The 24,235-nt window shown below is 38.8% G+C and overlaps 1 protein-coding gene across 1 annotated transcript in view; it reads left to right on the forward strand.

The window, feature by feature from the left end:
• The window catches only part of GUCY2F (guanylate cyclase 2F, retinal), a 100,067-nt gene that overhangs the window by 15,950 nt on the left and 59,882 nt on the right, over positions 1–24,235 (forward strand). The window contains exons 3-6 of the mRNA XM_069463701.1: positions 2,145–2,446; positions 14,547–14,901; positions 16,661–16,745; positions 20,606–20,702. Of these exons, the coding sequence (XP_069319802.1) occupies positions 2,145–2,446; positions 14,547–14,901; positions 16,661–16,745; positions 20,606–20,702 (839 nt within the window). The remainder of the gene's footprint in view (positions 1–2,144; positions 2,447–14,546; positions 14,902–16,660; positions 16,746–20,605; positions 20,703–24,235) is intronic.

Here is a 24,235-nt window from a genome sequence, read left to right on the forward strand (position 1 = left end):
TGTATCTGGGTGGTACACCATAATAACACCCACTATACATAGTGTATGTTAAAATATTTGCTGTATTTCAATTACCACAAAACTCTTAGTTCTATTTAACATTTTCCATGTAGTAATTTTAATATCCTTTTAAGTAAATTAAATGGAATTATATCTCTGTTGGGTAACCTTGATCAAGTCATTTCATCTCTGCTTTTGTAGAAGAAAGGTGCTAAGTAATACTGACCTACCTGCCAAGGATAACTGTTGGACAAACTGGCCAACTACCTGAAGTACCTGACTTTAATCATTTTTTCCCCCTCAATGGACCTGTAACTGAAATAATTTGACCAAACCAGTTCATATTTAATGGTATAGCCAAATGTAGAGAGTGAGGGGCCTTCAGTTCTAGTTTCTCCTTCTATAATAAATCCAACTCTTGCCTTGTCAAACCTCTCTGGCACTCCATTTCCCCATTATACGATGTGTGATTGTGAACAAGTGAGCCTCAGTTCCTTGTGTGGCTCATGAACTAGCTCTAAAGATATCCCTAAAGAATATTAAGGCAGGTTTGAACATCAGATTGCATGTAGAACCTCTTAGGGTAATTATTTTGAAAAAGCTAAAGGTCATTTGAAAACTCAAGTTATGCTGTGTTTGTATGCATGGTGTGTTTAAATCAACTTCATAACTTACTAGTTGCACCTTAAAAAATGAAGGTACCAGTTCCAGCTCAAAGGGTAAACTTTCTGGGAGTATTTAGCAAGTGTAAAGAAGGTTTTTCGAAAATAGATGAAGCAATATGTAAATGCCAAAGACCAGTCATTGAACTTAGTTAAGCACACTTAGTTCCTGAGATTAAAGGTTCCATGTAAGCATATATAATTAATATTTACCAATGGCAATAGGACCTTTGCCTTTCTTCAAGAAGCTCAGAATACTTGCCAGGCATTATCTAATTAAACTACTCAACGTACCTGTGAAATGCATTGGAATCTACATTTTAAAGATGTGGGCACTGAAGCACAAGTGAGATTAAACTAAACTCACTTAGCATGCCAAGGGAGAAATTGGATATAAGAATTTCAGTCTCATGATCTAGCTGCCATTCGTCAACCGTGGCCCCCTCTAATCCACTCTATTCTAGCATAGCCTTGCCAAAAAGTATAGATTCATGAGTCTAGGAAGAATTAAATTGAGTGAAAATTAATTCCAATTACAAGGAAGTTAGATTTTAAAAACTTGAACATATCACCCATAATATTACAGGTTGAGTATCCTTAATCTGAAAATCCAAAATTCGAAAAGCTCCAAAATTTAAAACATTTTGAGCATCAACATGACACTCAAAGGGAGTGCTCGTTAGAGCATTTTGGATATCAGATTTTTGCATTAGGGATGTTCAACTGGTAAGTATAATGCGAATATTCTGAAATCCCCCCCCAAAATCTGAAATATTTCTAGTCCCAAGCATTTTGGATAAGAGATACTGAACCTATAGGAGCATTTATAGATGAGTGTGAATTAGTATCCTTCATTGTCTATAATGGCCTTGGTAAGGGTGAGAGCAGTTGGTCAAAATCTATTGGAATGCATGTTTGTAGGAGATGGACAATAAAAACCAATAGTGGCTATGGTAATATCTGCCATCCTCTCCTAGCCTTCTTATTCTTAGGTATGATAGTAGCTTCTGTTTATTGAGTGCTATGCATTAAGCCCATAATATGAATTGTTTCCTCCAGTCTCCATTACCACCCCATGAAGTACATAGTTTCACCTCTATTTTATGGGTGAGGTAAAGAGAAGTTAAGTAACTTACCCAAGGGTAATAACTTGTGGTGTTAGGATATAAACCTAGGTCTTCCAATCCCAAAGCCTCTTTGTTATGCTATCTCCCATTTATTATAGTAGTTCTTGTTCCTGTCTAGTGTTAGGCTCTGCAGCCTATAGGCACATCTTTCTTGTCCCTATGCCCAATCAGGAGTCCCTGAACATACCTCAGCCTCAGCTCAAGACCTCAACATTTTGCTCATCTTGGAGGCATAAGATATACATTATTTATAAATTGGTTAGAAAACATTTATTTATTTGTTCCATCTGTAGTTTTTGGTACTGTATTTTACTAACATATTGCTGCCATAACTTCCTCTCTTTGTCGGTTTCAGTAATCATCATGTGTATGCATTCGGCCTTGATTGGAGGAGAGACTCAGATGCATCTCTTGGAATGGGCTCATGATCTGAAAATGACTGATGGAACGTATGTCTTTGTTCCCTATGATGCCCTTCTCTACAGTTTACCTTATAAGCACACCCCCTACCAGGTCCTGAGGAAGAATCCAAAGCTTCGGGAAGCCTATGATGCTGTGTTGACCATTACAGTGGAATCCCAAGAAAAGACATTCTATCAAGCCTATACGGAGGCAGCAGTTAGAGGTGAAATTCCTGAGAAGCTGGAGTCAGATCAAGTAAGTGCAAACTCACAAGTTATCATGAGCTGAGAATCTAAAACATCAGGATGGTAAATAATTTTCCGACCAACAGCCTCTATTCCATAGGAAGCCCAATCAATAGCAGGCAACCACAGGCAAATTTAAAAACACCTTTAGTTTGCAAAAAACATTTATAAAACAAAGACACATTGTTGAAGAATTATTTTTTATCTCTAAGCAACCCGCAATGACAGCATACAGTCATGAAGAATAAATATATTTAAGAACAGGGAAGCAAAACTTTAATATATACTGATAATGTTCAAGGGGGACTAATGAAAAGAAGTCCTATTTGTGACTCAAGTTCAGAATCAATTCAATAATAAGATAAACGAGCTGGTATATAGGAAACTATTACCTTTATTATCGATAATGCTGGTATTAGAGGATGTGGCTTCTACCTGTAGGCATTTGAGCTTCCCCATACTGAACCTGAGGATTAAACAAACTTCTCCACCTAGTCACTGGCATTACTGGACCACTGTAGTCCTGCCCCATGAGAGCAGGCCTTTTGTAAAATGTACAATCTGGAGAAGAATAGCAGAGCACATGCTCCCTGCAGGTAGCCCATTCCCAGAGAAAGAAGGTAAGATGCAGATACTTAGTTTTCCTTCCAAACTAACCGGTCAGATCAAGGCATTCCTCTTTTGTGGGGAGGAATGAATAAGTAGGTGAAGAGAGGCCAGGAATTTTTTTGCTGGTAGACCTATCTCTATATGAAAGGAATCATTTGGAATGGGAAGAAGTCCTTCCTTCTAATATACAAGAAATAATATTTAAATATGTATAGATGAATGTATATATAGATATATTTCAGCTTCAAATCATAGCCAATGAAGGCTTAGAGAAAGCAAAAGGGTGGGAAAGGGAAGACAGTAGAGAAAAGAATGGAGAGCAAAGACAAAAACAAAGAGAAAGAATACAAGGAATATGAGAGGAATGTGAGAAGGCAAAAGAAGTCAATTAGATTAGAAAAATACAGAGGAGTTTCTAGAGGTTGGAGGTCAGATGTAGAAAGTAGGCATTTTCGGAAGTATTTAGAACAACACATATAAATTTAAAAGCGCTGGCATTTGCTAGCATACTGTATTAGTCATATTGCTTCTGGCCACGAGTAATAGCCCAATACGAAATGACCTAAGTAATAATTCTTTTTCAAAATTCGAAGGCAGGAGTGATCTAGGGTTTGTTTTGTTTGTTTGTTTGTTTGTTTTTAGAGATAGCCTCTTGCTCTGTTGCCCAGGCTGGCCTTGAATTTCAGGGCTCAAGCGAGCCTCCCAGCTCAGTCTCCCAAGTACCTAGGACTATAGGCATGTGCCACCATGCCAAGCTAATTTTTAATTTTTTTTTTCTGTAGAGACAGGGTCTCACTATGTTGCCCAGGCTAGTCTCGAACTCCTGGCCTCAAGTGATCCTCCTGCCTTGGCCTCCTAAAGTGCTGGGATTCCAGGTGGGAGCCAGTGTGCCCGGCCCTAGGGTCAGTTAATTTAACAGCTTAATAATGTCATCAATTAGCCAGGTTCTTTTCATCTTTCCACTTTACAAGTCATAGTATGCTACCTTGCTCTCATGTGCTGGTTTCTCTCATGCTCTCAAGATGGCTGCCAAAATTCCAGACATCATATACAGGTGGAAATGTTCAGAGGTGAAAATGGGAAATGTACTTCTCTTGTATCTCTTTTCAAGAGTGAGGAAATCTTTTCTAGAAGCTCCCCAAGCAGACTTCTCCTCATACCTTCTTGGTCAAAATTGTGTCCCATACCCATGCCTAAAGCAATAATCTGGAAAGAGAAATGTGACCACTGTGATTAAAAAGTGTAAACAAAATATATAGCTGCTGGAAAAGTGTGAACGAAATTGAGATTTTGTTAGAAAGGAAGAAGGCTGTCAGATAGGCAGCTGATTGTGTCTGATACTCATATTCTTTTTATCCTCCATTTATTTCTTCATCCTGTCAGCTGCTTCTCTGTCTGCATAGTGATTTAGAGGAAACTTAGGTTTACATATCTCTTTCTGCCCTGAGGATTGATATCAAAGATTTTGGTGATTCTTGTTCTAATAAAAAAAAGTGACTAGCAGAGATATTAACAATGCTGGATTTGAACTTTATTATTACTGATAAGTTTATGATAAATATCACTCTCTTTTAGGAGACACACACACACATGTAACTGAAAACAACTGGTCAATTAAGTTGAGAATTGCAAGAATCCCTCAAATTGCTAAGAATGGTTAGTCAAGCCAGTTGTTTGATGTTGTATTTATAGGCAAGGAACCAGATGGTGAATTTTTGTACTTTCTAGCCAATGATATGGTATCATATATATACAGCCTAATTCATCTTTCTACTTTAATCATGGGATGGAGGGAGGTGGGAGGGGTGTGTGTGTGTGTGCACGCATACATGTATATATGTGTGTGTATACTGTTCATATATGTGAGCAGATATATTGATACAAAAAACTCAGACCATCTACTCTTGATATTTGTTCCAATCCCTTTGAGCTTGTGGAAAACATAAGGTAATTAAGGCAAAAAAAAAAAGACGCCATTAGCTTGGTTGCTAGGCAGCCTGCACTCTGCTTTAGACAAGGAATAGAGAGAGCTACAACAAAGAATTCAGAGCTTATAAAAAAAAAGCCTATTTGGATGCATTTTTACTCCCTACTTTGCAGGTGCTTAGGCTGGACCTTCATAACCAAAGAATGCTACAGAGGGCTGAGACAATTATCTTCATGTCTCTGATAAACAAAACCTTGTTTTCCCTAAATTACCTTGCTCAAATATATTTTTGAAGGCAGCCGGTATAGCAGAAAGAGCATATGATAAGGAATTAGGCAAATTTGGGTTTAAACCCCAGCTCTCATTCTTACTAGCTGTGTATCCTTGGGCAAGTTACTTAGACTTTTGAGTCTCAGTTTCCCCACATGTAAAATGGGTTAGTGAGTTATATCTTCTGGGATTATTGTGAAGATTAAACAAAGTAACATGTATAAAGTGACTAGCAGAGTGCCTGGCTCACAGCTATCTTTATTTTCACTTTTTCTCCTTTGAGGCCAGGATGACCTTATTGGTTGATGGTGACCTAGCATCTGAGTTACAATCTGACTTCAGCTTCCTACTCTCTTGAAGTATTCTGATTACTGGCAGAAGGTCTCCCAATATTTCCAGCTTTCAAAATTATTTTGCTCTTAGAATTTTAAATGGCATTTTCTCAGATCAAATTATGTAGTTCAGGCCGGATGTGCAGTGGCTCACACCTGTAATCCTAGCACTTTGGGAGGTCAAGGCAGGGGGATTTCTTGAGCTCAGGAGTTTAATACCAGCCTGAGCAACAAAGTAAGACCCTGTCTCTACAAAAAATGGGAAAATTAGTCAGCCGTGGCGGTATGTGCCTGTAGTCCCAGCTACTCAGGAGGCTGAGGCAGGAGGATTGCTTGAGCCCAGGAGTTTAAGGTTGCTGTGAGCTATGAGTAAGCCAGTGCCCTCATGCCCGTGCAACAAAGTGAGACCCTGTCTCAAAAAAACAAAAAACAAAACAAAACATAAAAACAAGTTATGCAGTTCAGTGTTTGCCTGCCCCTGGGCTTTTGTTGTTTTTTTCCCTATTCAGTCAACAGGTCAACAACTATTTATTGAGCACCTGTGATGTGCTAGGTACTATGTTGAACTCCAGATAGAACAGTAAAAAGACAGATAGGGTTTCTATTGGTGATGTGTTGGAGCCAGTTCACAAAAGTTGACTGTGTGCAGCTTTTCCCAAGCCTGCACTCAGTGACATCATGTTGGTAACTTGAAATCAGGAATGGTAATAGTATCTACACCACAGAAATTGGCAAATGCTATAAATAAGAGCTTTTTTCCTCTCCATAGAGCTATTGTTAATTTTACTAGCACATCACTTGTTTCTGCCCTTATGGGGCTTAAATTCTGGTGAGAGAGATAGATAGTAAGGGAATGCATTAGCAAGATGGCTGTATTTCTCTCTTACCCAATAACTTTGAAGGAAATTAAAATTTCTATATATAAGCTATATTGCCTATAGCAGTGGTTTGCAACATCTTTTAATTTATACCCTTGCTTCTTTAAAAAGTAAAAACAAACAAAAAACTATCAAAGTAATGCATGCATATAGTTTTAAAGGTCAGGAAATACTAAAAGGTTTATATCAGTAACAAAGCAGTCCCTAGGCCTCATTCCTACCCTTCATCAGAAGCCACCACTTTCCTGCTTTTCAGCTCTTTATTCTGGTATTGACTTCTATGTTTCTAAACACCATAGTGCTCCTGGTGTCTCCTGATTAATCAATTTTGGGCATTATTTGTTGCATTCCTATTATAGTTGAGGATTTTTAGCCCTTTTTTACTTCCTTATTCTCCTTCAAACCCTCAATATGGTTATGTCACAATTTTTAGCTAAATCCATATTTAGTATTTTTAATACTGTGCCTATGTAAATAGCATTAATTACTGATCCATGTAATATACTAGAGTTATAATTCATGTCATGTATAACTTTTTATTTTTACTGGAGTTAATAATCACTTTATTTTTTAATTTGCTTACCTTAATTTGAATTTCTGAGTTTTTCCACACTTTCTGATAAGACTGTAAAATCCTCTCAAAACAATTTTATACTTGGTAAAGCCTGTTAAATCCCTTCTCAATTTCATTTGTTTTTGCAGAGGCTCTCTGTCCTCCTATTCCAGTCTAAATGTGTTGTTCTCTAAGGCTGCTGCACAACTGTTATGCTGCGATCTGCATTTTCATCATCCTGGAAATTCCCTTTCTCTCTCTTTCTGTGCTGCATCCACTATTTCATGAATCTCATGACTCCCATTTTCTTGATTTACTTTGTCATTGTTGTGGAGCGCATCCTCTAGTAGTTTCTGAGAAAGCTACAAAGGAGGCAAATTTTTGAGATTGTGCATGTCTGAAAAGTTGTCATTCTATACCTTCACTTTTGATTGATAGTTTGACAGAGTTAAAAATTATTTTCCCTCAGCACTTAGAAGGCAGGACACATTGTCTTTTAATTTCTACTCTTGGTGTTGAGAACACCAATGTCATTTTTATTCCTAATCTTTTGATGCAACCTATTTTCATTCTTCTCCATTCCCCTAGAAGCTTTTAAGATTTTCTCTTTATTTCTAATGTTAGGAAATTTCATGATGATGTCTGAGTCCTTGATATATATTATGCCACACATTTTGTGGGGCCTTTCACTGTAGAAGCTCAGTCCTTCTGGGAAATTTTCTTCTATTATTTATTTGATAATTTCTTCATCAACATTGTCTTTGTTCTCACCGGAAATAATACTATTAATTACATGTAAGATTTCCTGGGTTGATCTTTTAATTGTCTTATTATTTCTTTTGTATAGTCCATATCTTTGTTTTTAGTTTTCCTTCCTGGGAAAGTTCCTCATCTTTGTATTCTAACTCTTTTAGTGATTTTTAAAATATAGTTTAGTTAACATATTTTCAATCTCTAAGAGTTCATCATTGCTGTTTGATTATTTTATTTTAGCATCCAGCTTTTGTTTTATCAATATAGTATTTTCTCTTATTTCCCTGAGGATAGTCATTATAGTTTCTTTGAAGTTTTCTTCTTCTTTCTGTTTTATCTCTGTTTTTTCCCCAGTTCCTAATTTTTCATATTTCTTTGTTTTGGTCTTTCTGTTTCATGTTGGAAGCTTTCCTTAGGTGTCTGGTGATCATGGCTATCTGTTCATATTTGAGAATGAAGCTCTAAAAGTCAGATTTGAAGGTTTATGTGCATGGTGGGTCTGTTGACCAGTGGGCTTCAGTATAGGGCAATTGGCTAATCAGTTATTTTTGATTGGTTTGTTTGTTTGTTTTGGTCAATATCTGTAAGTCTTGGCTCTTGAGCTAGTCACTTTCTTCAGAGAAGAGTCCTTCAATCTCCTTCTTGGGAGTCATAATCCTATCTGCCAATATTCTAGAAGCAATGTTGAGGGAATGAGTCTGGGATTCTCACCATTAAGCATGAAGACTTTAACTTCATCACTATGTTTTGTGCCTCATCTCACTTCCAACTTCCTTCGAGTCTAATGTCCCAGCTCTGGAGCTGCTCTGAATCATTTTAACCTGCTCCCTGCAGAGGTCTGCTCTTCTTGATAGAGGTGTGAATGGGAGATGTCTAAGTGCTCCTTACACAGACATTGAAAGAGCTCTCCCTCTTTCAGTGTTCAGCCCCTCCCCCACTTCTTTAGTACTTAGTGCCTCTAATTACTAAGCCTTTCCAGGATTCTGAGGGGGCAGACTTGCTTGTTGCTTGTCAATATTCCCCTCTGCAGATACTTAGGTTTGACTGCCTTCCACTCTGCTAAATCAGTTACCACTTCCGTAGCAGCTTTCCATCTTCATATTCTGTGGTTCAGGGTTACAGATATCTCCTAATACCATTAGATATGGAGGTTTAGTGTTTCTGTTCTTTGTTCTCCTTGTTATTTGAGATTGATGTTTGAGAGGAAGAAGAGAGTGAATAAAAGAAACTTGATTTCACTATCTTTAATCAGGAAGTTTATAGAAAGTCATGAAAGAAAAAAGAAGTCACAGAAGGATGCATGTGATATTTTTTACTGGTAAATTTACCATAGCCCATTAATTTAGCAAGTATTTATTAAGCTCAGATATAACATGATGGTTAAGGGCATGGACTTTGAAGGCAGACTGCTCTAAGTTTACTTAAGCTCTTTATATTTTCTTTTCATCATTTTTAAATTGGGAATAATAAAAGTACCTACCTCACAGGGTTGTGAGAATTAAATGAATTAACACACTAAAGAGCTTGCCTGGCATCTAATAACCTCTCAGTAAACATTAGCTATTATTATTATTTTAAAAGTTGTTATGGTTATCATTACTGTGGGTCAAGAACTGTGCAGGGGATATAATAGAGATCAAAATAGAAACAAGACCTTCCCCTAATGAAGGGGAACCGTTTTATCATTTCAGGGTGCTAAGGACATTGAGTCTAAAACTGGGACTCTAATACTTATTGGTCACAAGTTCAAGACTGAGATAAGGGACTTGAAACACTACACTTCCAGGATGATATTATCAGAGCCCTGTGCTCCTCTTCTGAAATGCAAACAATAGCAGCTGTTATGTATTCAATGTTTACTCTGTATCAGGTAGTTTATATAAATGATCCCACTGAATCCACAGAGAAAGCCTACAAATTAGATATTAATATCTATATTTTATGGATGAGGAAACTAAGGCTCAAGGTAACTTGCCCAAGGTCATACAGCTAGAAAGTGGCAGTGCTGGGATTTCAACCCAAGTCTGCTACCAGAACCTGAATATTTAACCACACATTAGGCTTATTGTAGTGTTTTATTCCACTGTGCTATAATATCTAATGCTAATGCTTTATTCAAGCAAAGTAACATTGCTAAGTGACTAATACCTTGATTTGAATAGATTTACTGGCTTTTTTTCCTCTGATATAGGAGGTACTAGGGCTTTATGAGGACCTGTGAAAAGAGAACAATAAACCAGAATAGAGGGATTTAGCAGGTGGGACACCAGTGACAAAATTCCTAATTTGGTCTCAGGATGATTGGGCAAAGATTATCACTTTGTACCTTTATATTTTGGCACAAATTAGACTTCTGAATTTGGTTCTGATGCTTGCATTTTCCCTTTTCATTTTATTCCCAATGCTTTTTTTTCAATGAAATTCTATTGGCTACAAATGCATATTGCTGGAACACACATTTTGGATATTTTTCCCAAAATTTAGCCTTATGTGGTTAAGCAAAGGAAATCCTCTGAATTTCTTAGCAAGCTTGGGAACCTTATGTTCCTTACACCTATTGTTTTCCATTACTCTAAATATGGGTGCCTGGCAGAGGGATGCTAGGATGAAGAGGATGTGGTTAGTATTGGAGCATTCCAGAATGAGGCCCACCAGACAGGTTGTCAGAAAAGGTTGCCTGCAGCTCACAGTGTGTACAATTGCCTTTGTACCCCATTCTATACAAAATAAGGGCATTGTGTTCATGAGCATCACATCAAAGAGATTGATCTCTTGACTAAGTCCAAAGGTTGAGATCATGCATTATTGGAGGTACCACCTTTAATAACAGGAATTCAATTACGCTTTGGTTTCTTGATCTCTGTGTGTGCCTGACTTTTTGTTCAAAAGTGATGTTGCTATTTTGTTTCTCAAGTGATGGCTTTCCACGCCATGTTTTAGTGTACACTTCTGAGGACAAAATTCTTTGAAATCCAGTTTTGTGTCTTCTCAAGCACAGTAAATATGAACTGATGATAGTCAACTTAACAACAGCATGAACTAGTAAATTGAACAAATTCAGATATCACTGCTTCTGATCCAGACCTTATTTTCTAGGATGAAAGCTCTAAAAAGCCTAGGGTAAAAGTCTAGGGTAGACCATATAAAGTTACTGAATAAAAATCAGTGATATGATTTAGTTATCATTCATTTATTCATAATTAAACAACTCATTTAGATTTAGGTCTATACAGTAGGCAAAAACAATAGACTGAGTCATCAGTGGTCTCACCATTCTGGGCTATGATATCGACAAGGTCATCTGTCTGACCTGTTCCTGCCAATCCCATCTTACTTCTTTGGAGCTGTAGTGAGAAGCCAGGACAGAAGGCTATGGACAATGTCCCTTCTTCCCTTGTCCCATCCTCTATTTCTTCTCTTTCTCATTATTTTCAGTAAGTACAATTAGAGGCCTTTTGTGATTGATACTAACAAAGCGTGCCTTTGACTTATGGGAAAAGAAAATTCCCGTTGCTGAAGGGCATAGTGGGTGAAAGAGGAACTTAAACCAACTAGAACACAAATCCAAGCCCTCGGAATGAGAGTGGGGCATTGTGTGTGTGTGTGTGTGTGTGTGTGAGAGAGAGAGAGAGAGAGAGAGAGAGAGATGTGGTGGAGGCTAGAGAATCCTGAAGAACAGGTTTCAGGTTTCAGTCATCTTGGAAAGTTGCTGTCAGTTAGCTCTAACGGGTTAATCCGAGAGCACAAAGGGCAGCACAGCTTGGCCAGCTGAAAACCCAGTGTGATGGGTCAACTCAGAGGTGGGGGTGTTGTTTTTGAGTTCCAATCCTTGCTTTTGTCTGTGGGTAGATGCAGTTTCTTTCCCAGAAGGCTCTGTGCCTTTGAAAACAGAATACTAGCATTCTCTCAGCTTTCAGGGGCTTGCTTCCCTGTGGTTTTTTACTCATTTGTTTTACTAGTATTGATTTTATACTCCACCTTCTATCCTTCACTTATTGTCATAACCTACCAAAGCCCTAGAAAATAGCCAGGCTCTTGCAGAAATCCTAAAGACAATCAAATGTCCGAGAATGTCAGGAGGGGCGTTAGTGAAAATTTCTTAAAGGACCTCAGTGTGTTCTAGGCAACTAAGTGTGGATGCCTTGGTGGCAGCACATGTCATTCATTCATGATCTATTTCTACAGAGTGCATGTTGAGGCAAGATAGTAAAGGGAGATCATTGGAATAAAATTTAGGAAACTGAGATGTTGATTTCTGCTTTGTTACTAGTTAGCTCTGTTATGTGGGGCAAGGTTTTTGGCCTGAATAACTGGAAGAATGGAGTAGCTATTAACAAAACTGGGGAAGACTCATTGTAGATGGACCAAGAAGATTTGTGGTGAAGATCAGGTGTCCAATTTTGAGTATATTCAAATTTAACCAAGTAGAGATATCAAAGTAGGCAGTTGACTACATGAGTCTAGAATTTAGGAAAGGCATCTGAGCTGGAAGTATAAATCTGAGAGTTATGGCATAGATATGGTATTTAAATCCATGAGAACAAAAGAGATCATGCAGGAAGTGAGTGTAGGTAGAGAGGAGAACCAGACTGGGCACGGTGGCTCATGTCTGTAATCCTAGCACTCTGGGAGGCCGAGGTGGGAGGATCGCTTGAGGCCAGAAGTTTGAGACCAGCCTGAGCAAGAGCAAGACCCCATATCTACAAAAAATAGAAAAATTAGCCAGGCGTGGTGGTGTGTGCCTGTAGTCCCAGGTACTCGGGAGGCTGAGGCAGGAGGATTGCTTGAGCCCAGGAATTTGAGGTTGCTGTGAGCTAGGCTGATGCCATGGCACTCTAGCCTGAGAGACAGAGTGAGAGTCTGTTTCAAAAGAGAGAGAGAGAGAGAGAGAGAAGGAAGAGAAGAGAAGGGAGGGGAATGGAGGAGAGGAGAGGACCAAAGACTGAGCTGTGGGGCACTCCAATGTGAAGAGATCAGACAGATGAAGAAGAACCCTTATACAGGCCAAATCAAAATGACTGCGAGCTAAATTTGGTCCCTGGACTAGATCAGGAGTTAGGAATTTTTGTAGGAGTTTAGAACCACAAATGATCACAGGGAACATCTACTCCAATGAAGAATGCTAAACTAAGAAATAGGAGACTTGGGTTTTAGTCTTTATTTTATGCTTAGGTGAGTGAACTTGACAGAACACTTAACTTTTCTGGGTCTCCCTTTCCTACCTATGAAGTAAAATAGCTAGTCCAGATGACTTCTGAGGTTTAGAGATACATGATTCTGTATCATCATTTCACAGAAGACAAAACTGAAGCCCAGAGAAAGGTGATAAGTGACTTGCCCAAACATCCTGGCATTGGGAACTGACCACAAGACAGTGCGTTGTCTTCTATATTGTTGGTTTTAAACCCTGTGTGCCTATCAGAATACCTGGGGAGCTTTTAATAATACTGATTACTGGGTCTCATACTTAAAGTATCTCTTTCTGTTGGTCTGGTTTGGGTTTGGAATTGATATTTTTGACACTCTTCAGGTAATTCTAATGTGCAGCTAGGGTTGACAACCCCCTGTTCTACATTAACAAGGCATGGCAGTGTCTTGCCAGCCACTATACCTCTCTGCATCTTGACTTGTATTTCCAACACAAAAACAATTCACCCAATTTAAAAACCCCCTCTTTGTGATCAGATGAAGGTTGTTACAGGAGTTTAGCTTTCTAGACCTTGCGAAACCAGAGTAGCAAATATCAGCTTTCCCCGAAGCTCAATGAAATGGCATGACCATAGCTTTCTTGAACTCCATCCTAGAAGTGAAATGTTATGGAAAACCACGAAACCATGGCCGGATGTGTGGGGGGTGGTTGTGGTGTAGGGGGGTAGGCTTAGACGGGGGAGGAATTGTTCATTCTTCCCCTCTGCCTTTTTGGAATGAAGATACAAGGTTTGCTGCAAAAATAAACTTACAAGGTTAATGAGCAGTACATAAGGCATAGTATATAGATATTGTTGCTTTTACCTTATTTATTTAGCAGGTGTAGTCTTACCATCCACCAACGCAGTCTTACCGTTTTACAGTAGCTTCTCACTGAAGCTTTGCCACTTTGCACACCAATAGGATATAGGATTTCCTGAAATCCTACACTCACTATACACTACAAACTTTGGCTTTATATAGGTGAGTGTATATGTGTTAGTGTGGGTGTCTGCATGTGTGTGCATACATGTCTCTGTGTGTGGGGGAGGTATATGTTTAAAACTGGATTCAAGTGTTCACTTTCTCTGGGGAACATGTGTCTAGAAAAATAGACATTTTGAACTAAGACAGAATGCAGATACAGACTGTAGAAACACATTATTTACAATCTTTCTACACATACCTACCACTCTAGTAGTGCCAGCAAAATGATTTTAGCATGTATAGTGCACTAGTAATTAATCTGTTATATTTTCTTTGAACTCCCCTGGTCTATTCTATACTTGTTTTTAAGTGCCCTTTATGACTCTAAATCACTTTCTTAGTTTTGGAGCATAAAACTCTATTGTGTATGACTTGGTTTACTCATAAAATTGTCATATTTGATATATTTAAAGATGTGAAGGCCTGGGGGAGAAAAACAGAAAAATTCAGGGGAAAAACCAAGCAAGTCCTCAGAAACAATTTTTTTTCCCTCTGGGTCTTCATAGCTCTACTCCACTACGTGCAACCCATAATAATGAACACAGGCTTGGAATATATGCTGAGATCGCTCTAGGGTGACTAGGGCTCAAGATAATTGTAATTTTTAAAAATAGGTTTCACCGTTGTTTGGAACCATCTACAATTCAATTTACTTTATCGCACAAGCCATGAATAATGCTATGAAAGAAAATGGACAGGCCAGTGCTGCCAGCCTGGTTCAGCATTCCAGAAACATGCAGTTCTATGGATTCAACCAGTTGATAAGGACAGATTCAAATGGAAATGGAATTTCAGAATATGTAATCCTGGACACCAACTGGAAAGAATGGGAACTCCATAGCACCTATACTGTGGATATGGAAACGGAGCTGCTACGTTTCAGAGGGACCCCTATTCACTTCCCCGGTGGCAGGCCCCCTAGAGCAGATGCAAAATGCTGGTTTGCAGAAGGGAAGATCTGCCGAGGAGGTAAGCAATGGAAAATCACTAGTAGTCAATTTGGCTCAGCTTGGGTTATAAGGGAACCTCTCTAGGAGAAGGCATATTTTAATATTGAAACACTCATAAAATCAGTCATTTGCGTTCAGGTGACATAAACTTCTTGGCATTCTATCTAGTTAATTTAAAATAATAAGAACAATGAGAGGTACTTTACAGCCTTGAATAATCATCCACCATTTAAAAGCCTCCCCATCACTCATTTTTAAAAGCATTCCACTCTTTACCAAAGAGGTTACTTCCCAAAGAAGGCATTAGCCCTCTTCTTGGTCTTTTGTAGGCTATGACCTGTGATTGTTTCCCCTGCTAGAAAAAAGACCTATCTGTCCCTTGATGCATCCAAATCCTGCTAATCAGGTCCCACCACCACAGAAATACTGTCTATAGCCTCACCTCTTGGAATTCCCACTGAAGTAAAAGTCTGTACCTCACAGCTTAGCACAAAATTGCTTTTCAATTGTTTCTTGTGTATCAATTTTATCTCCGCCCCCCCCCCAAATATATTGCTCCTTGAGGTCAGGGACCAGAGCTAACAATTTTTTTTTTTTTGAGACTGAGTGTTGCTTTGTTGCCCTGGCTAGAGTGAGTGCCATGGCGTCAGCCTAGCTCACAGCAACCTCAAACTCCTGGGCTCAAGCAATCCTACTGCCTCAGCCTCCCGAGTAGCTGGGACTACAGGCATGCGCCACCATGCCCGGCTAATTTTTTCTATATATATTTTAGTTGGCCAGATAATTTCTTTCTATTTTTTTTTAGTAGAGACGGGGTCTCGCTCTTGCTCAGGCTGGACTTGAACTCCTGACCTTGAGCGATCCACCCGCCTCGGCCTTCCAGTGTGCTAGGATTACAGGCGTGAGCCACCGCGACCGGCCGAGAGCTAACAATTCTTATGCCCCACCCCCCCCCAACTGCCCAACACAGTAGGCATCCAGTAAATACTTGCAATTTGATTTGGTGGAACTCCTCTAGCTTGTGGAAGACGGGAAACTTTGTCAAATCTCTGAGAGCCAGAGGGGAACTTTGGAAGAACCCATATTATTCTTATGCAAGTGTACACCACACCCTTCCAAAACCAAATGCATCTATTTGAAATGGGCTTTGCTTTCTATTTTGATTTTGCATGACATACCCAACCACCTCTCCACTCACATCATTATATATTTCCCTCTGAAATCTTAGTAATCTATCCAAATATTTAGATTTTATGGAGGTCAATTTACATGCTGCTGAAAGCACTAATTATCAAAACCAGACTCACCCTCATCCTTGAAGGAGAAGTACTATGTTTTTCATCTATAACTCATAAGGTCTGTGGGCTTGGGTGAATTAAAAAGGTCTTTTATTTTATGAAGACAACATAATGCTTACCCTTCACAGGTGAGATAACATATTTATTCTCAAGAACTCTATTGCTGTCCAACTTAAATTAAGGTACTCAAAGTTTTCCAATCGTGGACTTTTTCCTCCAAAGAAACACCCTGGTCAGCCTTAATTCATGTGATTTGTTATTGTCAGAGTGGTGAGTGCTTTTGCTTCAGAACAGTGAAATTGCTTTCTGTGTCCATAAAGTCAACAAGACAGACTGTGCTATAGAAAAATGGAATTAGGTTAGGTAGATGCAGCTTGATTTTAGAGTCACCAGAAAGCATGAAGAGTCACTCTGTGGTGCCCTTTATTTACTGCCTTTCTCTGATAATGCCATTCTTCCTCTTCCTCTCACTCTCTGCAGGCATCGACCCTGCCTTTGCCATCATGGTCTGCTTTGCTTTGCTTATAGCCCTGCTGACTATTAATGGATTTGCTTACTTTATAAGGTACATTTTTTGTTCTTTTGGTATATAAAAAATACAAGCCAATAATAGCCTTGTTAATATTGATTTCCAGGAAGTCATGTTTCAGTACAATTGCCTCATTACATGACCCACTGATTTTCTTTTTTCCATAGTGATTTACCATCCCTACCGGCCCTATTTAGAGTGAAGTGTTTTCATGATGCCAAGAATAACTTCCTCAGCTGTGTTGTCAGTGTTGTTGCCTGTGAGTAGATCTGGCTTTCAACACAATGGTGAAATAAGAGAACTAGTACTGTAGGGCCCATCTACTTCCTATCCATGCTCCCTCTTCCCCTGGCAGAGTCTCCTATAACCATCTCCTTCCGCAAATGGTATGTACTGGTAGGGAATGGAGTTGGGATATTTTAAGGAATTCCAATAATTTAGGCAGACTTTGGCCAGAATCCAACCTCTAGAAATAATGGTGCTAACTCACAGGGTTGTAGTGGGGATTAAATAAACTAAAGTAGGTAAAGCACCTAGAACAGTACCTGACTCATAGTTGGTGCTCAATAAATGCTAAATCTCACCCCCTTCCCAGGCACACGAGACTGTCGTGCTGATTGTGGGGAGCCCTGGATCCTCACTTTGACACTCATGCCTTTTGTCCAAGGTATCACATTCCAGATTTCTACTGTTTTTCTTCCTTGAACAAAAGCTATCCTATCTAATCATCAACAACATCATTATCATCAAGTCTTTGTCTTCCTCCCTCAGATCCCATAACAGGTAACTAAATAATCTAATGAGCTATTTCAGAATCAGGGATAAGTGGCTGATGATAGTTTAAGAGGTTAACTCTTTCTTGTAAACTTTCCATTTTAACAGTTGCACCCTCTCCATACTAGAACAACTGGGAGAGAGTGAAAAATGAAATCAGTCACAACCATCCCACTTTACCCCTTCCACCCTGCAAACCACACCTTTGTCACCTCTTTGTAAGGGTGGTCCTGACAACAATATGGCATGGATTGGTAGGGAATGGAGTGGGCCTATTTTAGTGAGTTTCAAGAAAAAATGTCTAGAGTATATTAAATAGCTGTGTGACCTTGGGCAAGCCATTTAACCTCTCTTGGACAGAATTTTCTCATTTGTACAATGAAGGAATTGGATTAGTTGATGTTTAAGAGCCCTTCCAGCTCTGATATTTTAATGAATCTGTGAAATCTTGGATTGAAACCATAACAGGTGTTACTCTTGGTGTTCAATATGTTGGCATCACTGTGAAAAACTACTATTATCCAGTCTCTCCAGTGTTAGAAATTTGATAAAGCCACACAGCATAGTAGGTAGCTTATGAATCATTAAAACACACTTGATAAAGACATTAGTTCAAAGGAAATTTTTCTTTTAATTTCTGTGACTGTGACATGTTCTTGCCAAGAGAAGAAATTTAATATCTTTAATTTAGCTGCAGCCAAAGAATAAGGTATTTAATTAACATCATTAGTGAAAATAAATGCCATCCAATCCAAAAGCTTCTCCCTCTAGAGAGATTTGAGGAGCAATAGATTCTGTCTACCCAATGTGAAAACATCCAATGGCAAAGTGAAAAATGGAGTCACTCAGCTGTTTATGTTACTTGTCAAACTCCCAAATAACAGTTGTCACTGGTCTTTCTCACTGAATGGACTGGTTCTTTGGGCTTTGAGTCTTTGAGCTCAGTCTACAATTTTTGGAAAGGGAAGGAAAAAAGAAAAAAAAACATGGAGGGGAGGGGTTTGTTTGGAGTTGGTGGGCTGAAGGGCAAAGATTGAAGAGGAAAATGATTGGAGAGGGACATGATTAGAGAGGAAAATGATTGGAGAGGAAAATGAGTTTGAGACAATTGGTACTTCAAGCGATCACAGAAAATGCAGAGATGGGAGAGAGGTACATCATTTCCCAGAGTTACTTGGTCCTTGGTTCTTCAGCTAACAAAGCACAAAAGATACCCCCTCTTTGCTGCTTTCCTCCCTCTCTCTGCCCACCACGGGTGCAATCAAAAGAGCTGAGCGGCTGATGAGATTCTGTAATAGATGGTGATTACTTGCAGGAGAGTGACTCTTTGTTCCTTCCTTTTCTGTGTGTTTTGATTGTTTAAGTTTTTTTCAGAAAGAAAGATGTGCAAAGAACCCAATCACCCCAAAACAAAGGATTCTTTGAACTCCTCCTTTCTCCCTACTCCTCCGAACCAGATTGCATCGCCTTTCTATAAAGCTCTCCCTGCTTTGTTATACTAATGATCATAATGATAATAATGAGCCCTTATACTTTCATAGTGCTTCACGCTTTTCAGAGCGCTTTCAAATATATTATCTCATTTGATTTTCAAAACAACTCTATAAAGCGAGTAATGCGAGGACTATTATCCTGCTAGATAGATGAGGACACTGAGGCATGAAGAGGTTAAATTATTTATCCAAGGTCACCTGCACCTGGCTAATTAATGACAGAATTTGTACTGCACCCCAGGTCTCTGGATTGAGAGTCCAGTTTGCTTTCTGCTAGAGTGGAGTCTGTAGCATGATTATTTTTACAGGTGTGCCTGCATTAAGGCAATTCACTACACATATGAAACAGATAAGTTAGGGAGTGATACTTTACTTTGCCAAAAGATTCATGTGTTCTACCCAAGAATTCACTACAGGGCTCTTTTAATTTTCTCTGCAGGGCAGCAGCTCCTACAGTGATAAGGGACATATTTGTTGGCAGACAATTAGAAACACATTAATTGTTTGTTTACAAACCAGTGAAATCACTGAGAAAAACTAACTGGGTTGCTGGTACTTAAAGCTACAGTGACATGGTAGACTTCGTAGAACAACTTGACAAAGCATTTTGTCAAGTTGCATTTCAGTGGTTGTTTTCTCTGCTGTAGGCTCTTGGCTTTAATACATTCCACAGAGTGACCATTATGGGGTATGGAAACAGAGAAGCCAAACTGTAGTTGTCAGAGCTCCCAAGACAAAACAGAACAAAGCGACCACACCAGTTGATCCAAGGTTCCCTCCATATCTTCAAGTTGCCCAGTCAGACCTACCTGACTGTGTGGGTAGACATCATAAACTCCTATGTGTCTAGTAATTGATTTGTAGAAAATAATTACATTCACTGCAAATTAATGGGCATGTTTGGAGAGAATCAGGTTTAAACTGTGTCTATGTAATGCTCAGACAAGAGACCAATTCAGTAAAAGGAAAAAAAAAACCTCAGTCAGCCCACTTATTTGGAATCATGTAGACAAAGCAACCAACTGATTGAATTTTTCCACTTTTCAACCTGTTGCTTTGGCAACGCACAGATGCAACTGTGCAAGACAAGTGGTCTTATGGGCAGAAATCTGGGCCCACAGCCAGGGACCAAGGATTCAAGTTCCAGCTCTGCCTCAGGCAAGGGGATCTCACACAATTTGCTTAATTTTGTTTTGTTTCTTTAATGTGTTTTTGTCTATAAAATGGAGATTAATGATTTTTGGCCCTGATATTATTAGGATGGATACTCTGGCATGTAAGAAAGGCTGTTGAGTTCTTTAAAAGTATTCGGAGGTGTTGTTTTGAATGTGCCCTTGATGTGGGATCACAATTTTATTAGTCTGAGATATCATTCCCATGCAGCACCCTCACCCCTCTCTTTCAGTGTCTCTCCAAGAGCATTTTCATTTTTCTCTTTTGGTCTTTATAACTCTGCAAGTTATGAGGGCCAGGGTTGCTGCCTCCTTTTGTATTATGGTAAAAATTCATGTGTGATTACCTTCCTAATTATCATGTATATTCTTTAACTGCTATCTAAGGTCAAATTAACCTTAGCTTTGCAAAAACATCCAGTCCTCATGTGACCTTCTGATTTCATGTCTGTTTTAGGCGTCGTATAAATAAAATCCAGTTAATTAAAGGACCCAACAGAATTCTACTAACTTTGGAGGATATAACATTTATCAATCCCCATTTTGGCAGTAAGGTAAGGTATAACCCCTTTTTTTGCTGCCCTGTCCAATATGGTTGCCACAAGCCCCAAGTGACTGTTGAGCACTTGACATGTTGCTAGTCTGCATTGTGATGTGCCATAAGAGCAAAATACACAGTGGGTTTAGAAGACTTAGTATAAAAACATGTAAAATATCTCATTAAAATTTTAAACATGTTAGTTACATATCAAAATGATATTTTAGATATATTAGATTAAATAAAGTATATTATTAAAATTAATTTTACCTGTTTCTTTTTATGCTTTTTAATGTGACTACTGTAAAACTTAAAATTATAAATGTGGCTCATGTTATGTTTCTATTAGATAGCACTATTTTAGAACAGTGTTGTGGAAGTGAATGCAGTACACTTTGGGCAATAGTTTAGCTTTGACTTCATGTAGTTCTCATATATTTGGACTCAACATTTGATTGTTAGTTCCTCAAGGGCAGAGGTACATTTTTTTTAATGTTAGCCCACAGCATCTGACATGGTGCTTATGATATAGTAGGTGCTTGTAAAAGGTTGGTGAATTAATCAACTAGTGAAATAGAGCTGAGTTTCACCAAAAGTTCTGTTCTGTTTGTGATTGTGTTGTAATTGGTGATCTTCATTAGGGGCTTGCTACTGTGTCCTACCCCTGGGCTAGGCTTTGGGAGAGATGACATGTAGTCCCTGCTTTCAAGGGGATTATAATCAAGTTAAGGAGACAAATCATACCGCATAAGAGAGTTGATAGGTGTCATATTGCACAAAGACACTAGAAATGCAATAAGACTTCAGAGGAAGCAGATAACTGGAGGAAGGTTTGTCAGAGACTCAGCATCAAAGCTGGGTCTTAAAGATAGGATTTGTCTAGGTAACAAGTCAAACTGGTAACCACTTTTTTTTTTGAGACAGAGTCTCACTCTGTTGCCTAGGCTAGAGTGCCATGGGCGTCAGCCTAGCTCACAGCAAGCTCAAATTCTTGGGCTCAAGCGATCCTCCTGCCTCAGCCTCCTGAGTAGCTGGGACTACAGGCATGCGCCACCATGCCCAGCTAATTTTTTCTATATATATTTTTAGCTGTCCATATAATTTCTTTCTATTTGTTTAGTAGAGACGGGGTCTCGCTCTTGCTCAGGCTGGTCTCGAACTCCTGAGCTCAAACGATCCACCCGCCTCGGCCTCCCAGAGTGCTAGGATTACAGGTGTGAGCCACCGCGCCCGGCCTGGTAACCACTTTTTGTTTGACCTTCACAATTATAAAAAAATAGTAGCTAGAATCTTGAAATTGTGAAATTACACATAAAAATCTGGATTTCTGAGTTTTCTTTAGAGGTTGGAAGATCTTCCAACCTTGGGTCTCATTGTGGCAATTGGCTGTAACTCAGAAGTAGTTGTCCTTTTTAGAAGAGCCATGCTCTCTGCAGTTTGATACAGTTCCCATCACTCTATATTGTCTTAAACTCAATGAACTTCATCTTTTTATATTGCATGCCTGGCCCTTATAGGCATCCTAGGCAGAGGAAACAGCATAAACAGAAGCTTGGAGAAGAGACTAGTCTTTGCATATTCTAGTATGTTGATAGCATGGTATAAGAAAAATATGCAAACACATTATATCATCCCCATGTGCCATTTGCTCTTCCTACACAACTGGACCAGACTTGAGAACTAATTATTATCTCAGTGACCAAACTTGTCATTTACCTAAATGTGACACTGAAAGGTATGTTTAATTAGTTGGCTGGGTGAGAATGGATTTGCATGGTAATACCCTGTGCAGTTGGAGTCAAATGAATTGTTCAGCTGTTTGATTTAATTCTCAATTACAACTCTAATTTTTACTTGTTTAAATCATCATATCCTTTTGTAAGGTTGATATCATTTGCCTGGAAATGTATTACTGAAAGCCAAAACTATCACTGTGGCTATAAGCTACACTCCATCCTCATGCCATAAAAATCTTACTGATATTAGTCTCCAGTTTTGAAGCCATTAGAGGAACCTAAGACTCATGGTGGTAGAATTTGTCTGGATCGGCCATACTCATTATGCCCTTGTATGAAATTTCCTACATTAAGTAGAAAGCATAGATGCTGAAATAATAAGCTCTGAAGCAATGTCAATACATAGCCCAATACTAAGAAAAAAGATGTTCAATTCTGTGACAAGATATTTTATCCAGAAATGGGTAATGGGTAGTAAAAGTAGAAGACTAGATAGAAGTTATTGTCTAAATGTAGCAAAATATAATAAAGTTTTGGTCAAAAACCATAAACCTATTTTTAAATCCCTACTTCTTTAGTGGTATCTATGTCAAAATGACATTACATTTCATGCCAATTGCCTAGTGTTTTGGCTCTAATGTATCAAAACAATAAATATAGCTCAATTTTGAACTGAGTTAACCTTTTTGTGCGTAGATATTGCAGTAGTCTAGTGTAGTCTGTAAAACTTCCACCTATGCCTCGTCCCATGGTACTGAGATATAAACTATATTTGGGTGACTAAAGCATACCAATTCTCACAAAATCACCATAAATAGCTGAGTAGTGCTACCTTCAGATGAACAAAGTGCCTATGGTTTTAAAATCTTGCTCATGATGATAGATCTTTTTTCACTTGTGCATAAATTTTGACATAATGAGAGTAAAAAAACAATCATCACCCTTTTTTGCCATAAGAGTAAGACAAATGAATAGCAACAGGGATTTATAGGCCTTATAGGGATTTTTTTTTTTCATTATTTTGGCCCAGGTGGAAAAGGATGGCATTACCCTTAGGAGAACATAGCTGTTGGCCTCCAGATCCCTTTTGGCATTTGGCTTGTATCAGGGATTCTGATGGAAAAAGATAGGGGAAGCATACATTTTCTTTAATTGCTGTGTAGTCACAAACTTGCAGCTGGCTGTGTCTAATCAGTCAAGAAGCCAAGCCAAGAATTCCATCCAAATGGAATGTCTGAAAGTGTAAACTCTTGGTGAATATAAAATTAATTCAGTCTAGAAAAATTGGCAGGTCAGGAGAAGTCAGGTTAGGAAAGGAAGTTTTTAGAAGAAAGTGAAGCTGAAGTCCAAATATGTATGTGGATTTTGGCAGATTCTCTTGCTTTCTCCTTTGCCCTTCATGGAGAGTTTTATATCTCAATATACAGATCTAGGTGCTCCTGCTGAGATATGAAAATAAAGAATGAAAGGGAAGTAGATTCCTCTCTGGCCTTGCTCTGTTGGGGAGAGTTCAGGTTGATGCAAGGGTTATGTGAAGAGTCAAGTTTTACATCTTGTCTGAATTTTGAGCTGTTGGGATTTCAGTACATTGGAGGCTGAGTATAGTTTACTATTGTTTTGGAACTTTGACTGCAATAGTCTTGGTAGAAGGAGCTTAACTGAGGGCTAAGTCAACTAGTGGTCTTCAGTTGATCAAAGACCATTAAGGGCAGAGTGTTGGAAAGTACTTAAGACTAATTTTTATTGGCAAGCAAGAGTGAGATAGAACATGATATGGTAGAAAGAGCACAAGACCAGAAAATAGAACATCAAA

The sequence above is a fragment of the Eulemur rufifrons genome, chromosome 30 (assembly GCF_041146395.1).
Source record: "Eulemur rufifrons isolate Redbay chromosome 30, OSU_ERuf_1, whole genome shotgun sequence".
Taxonomy (NCBI): Eukaryota; Metazoa; Chordata; class Mammalia; order Primates; family Lemuridae; genus Eulemur; species Eulemur rufifrons.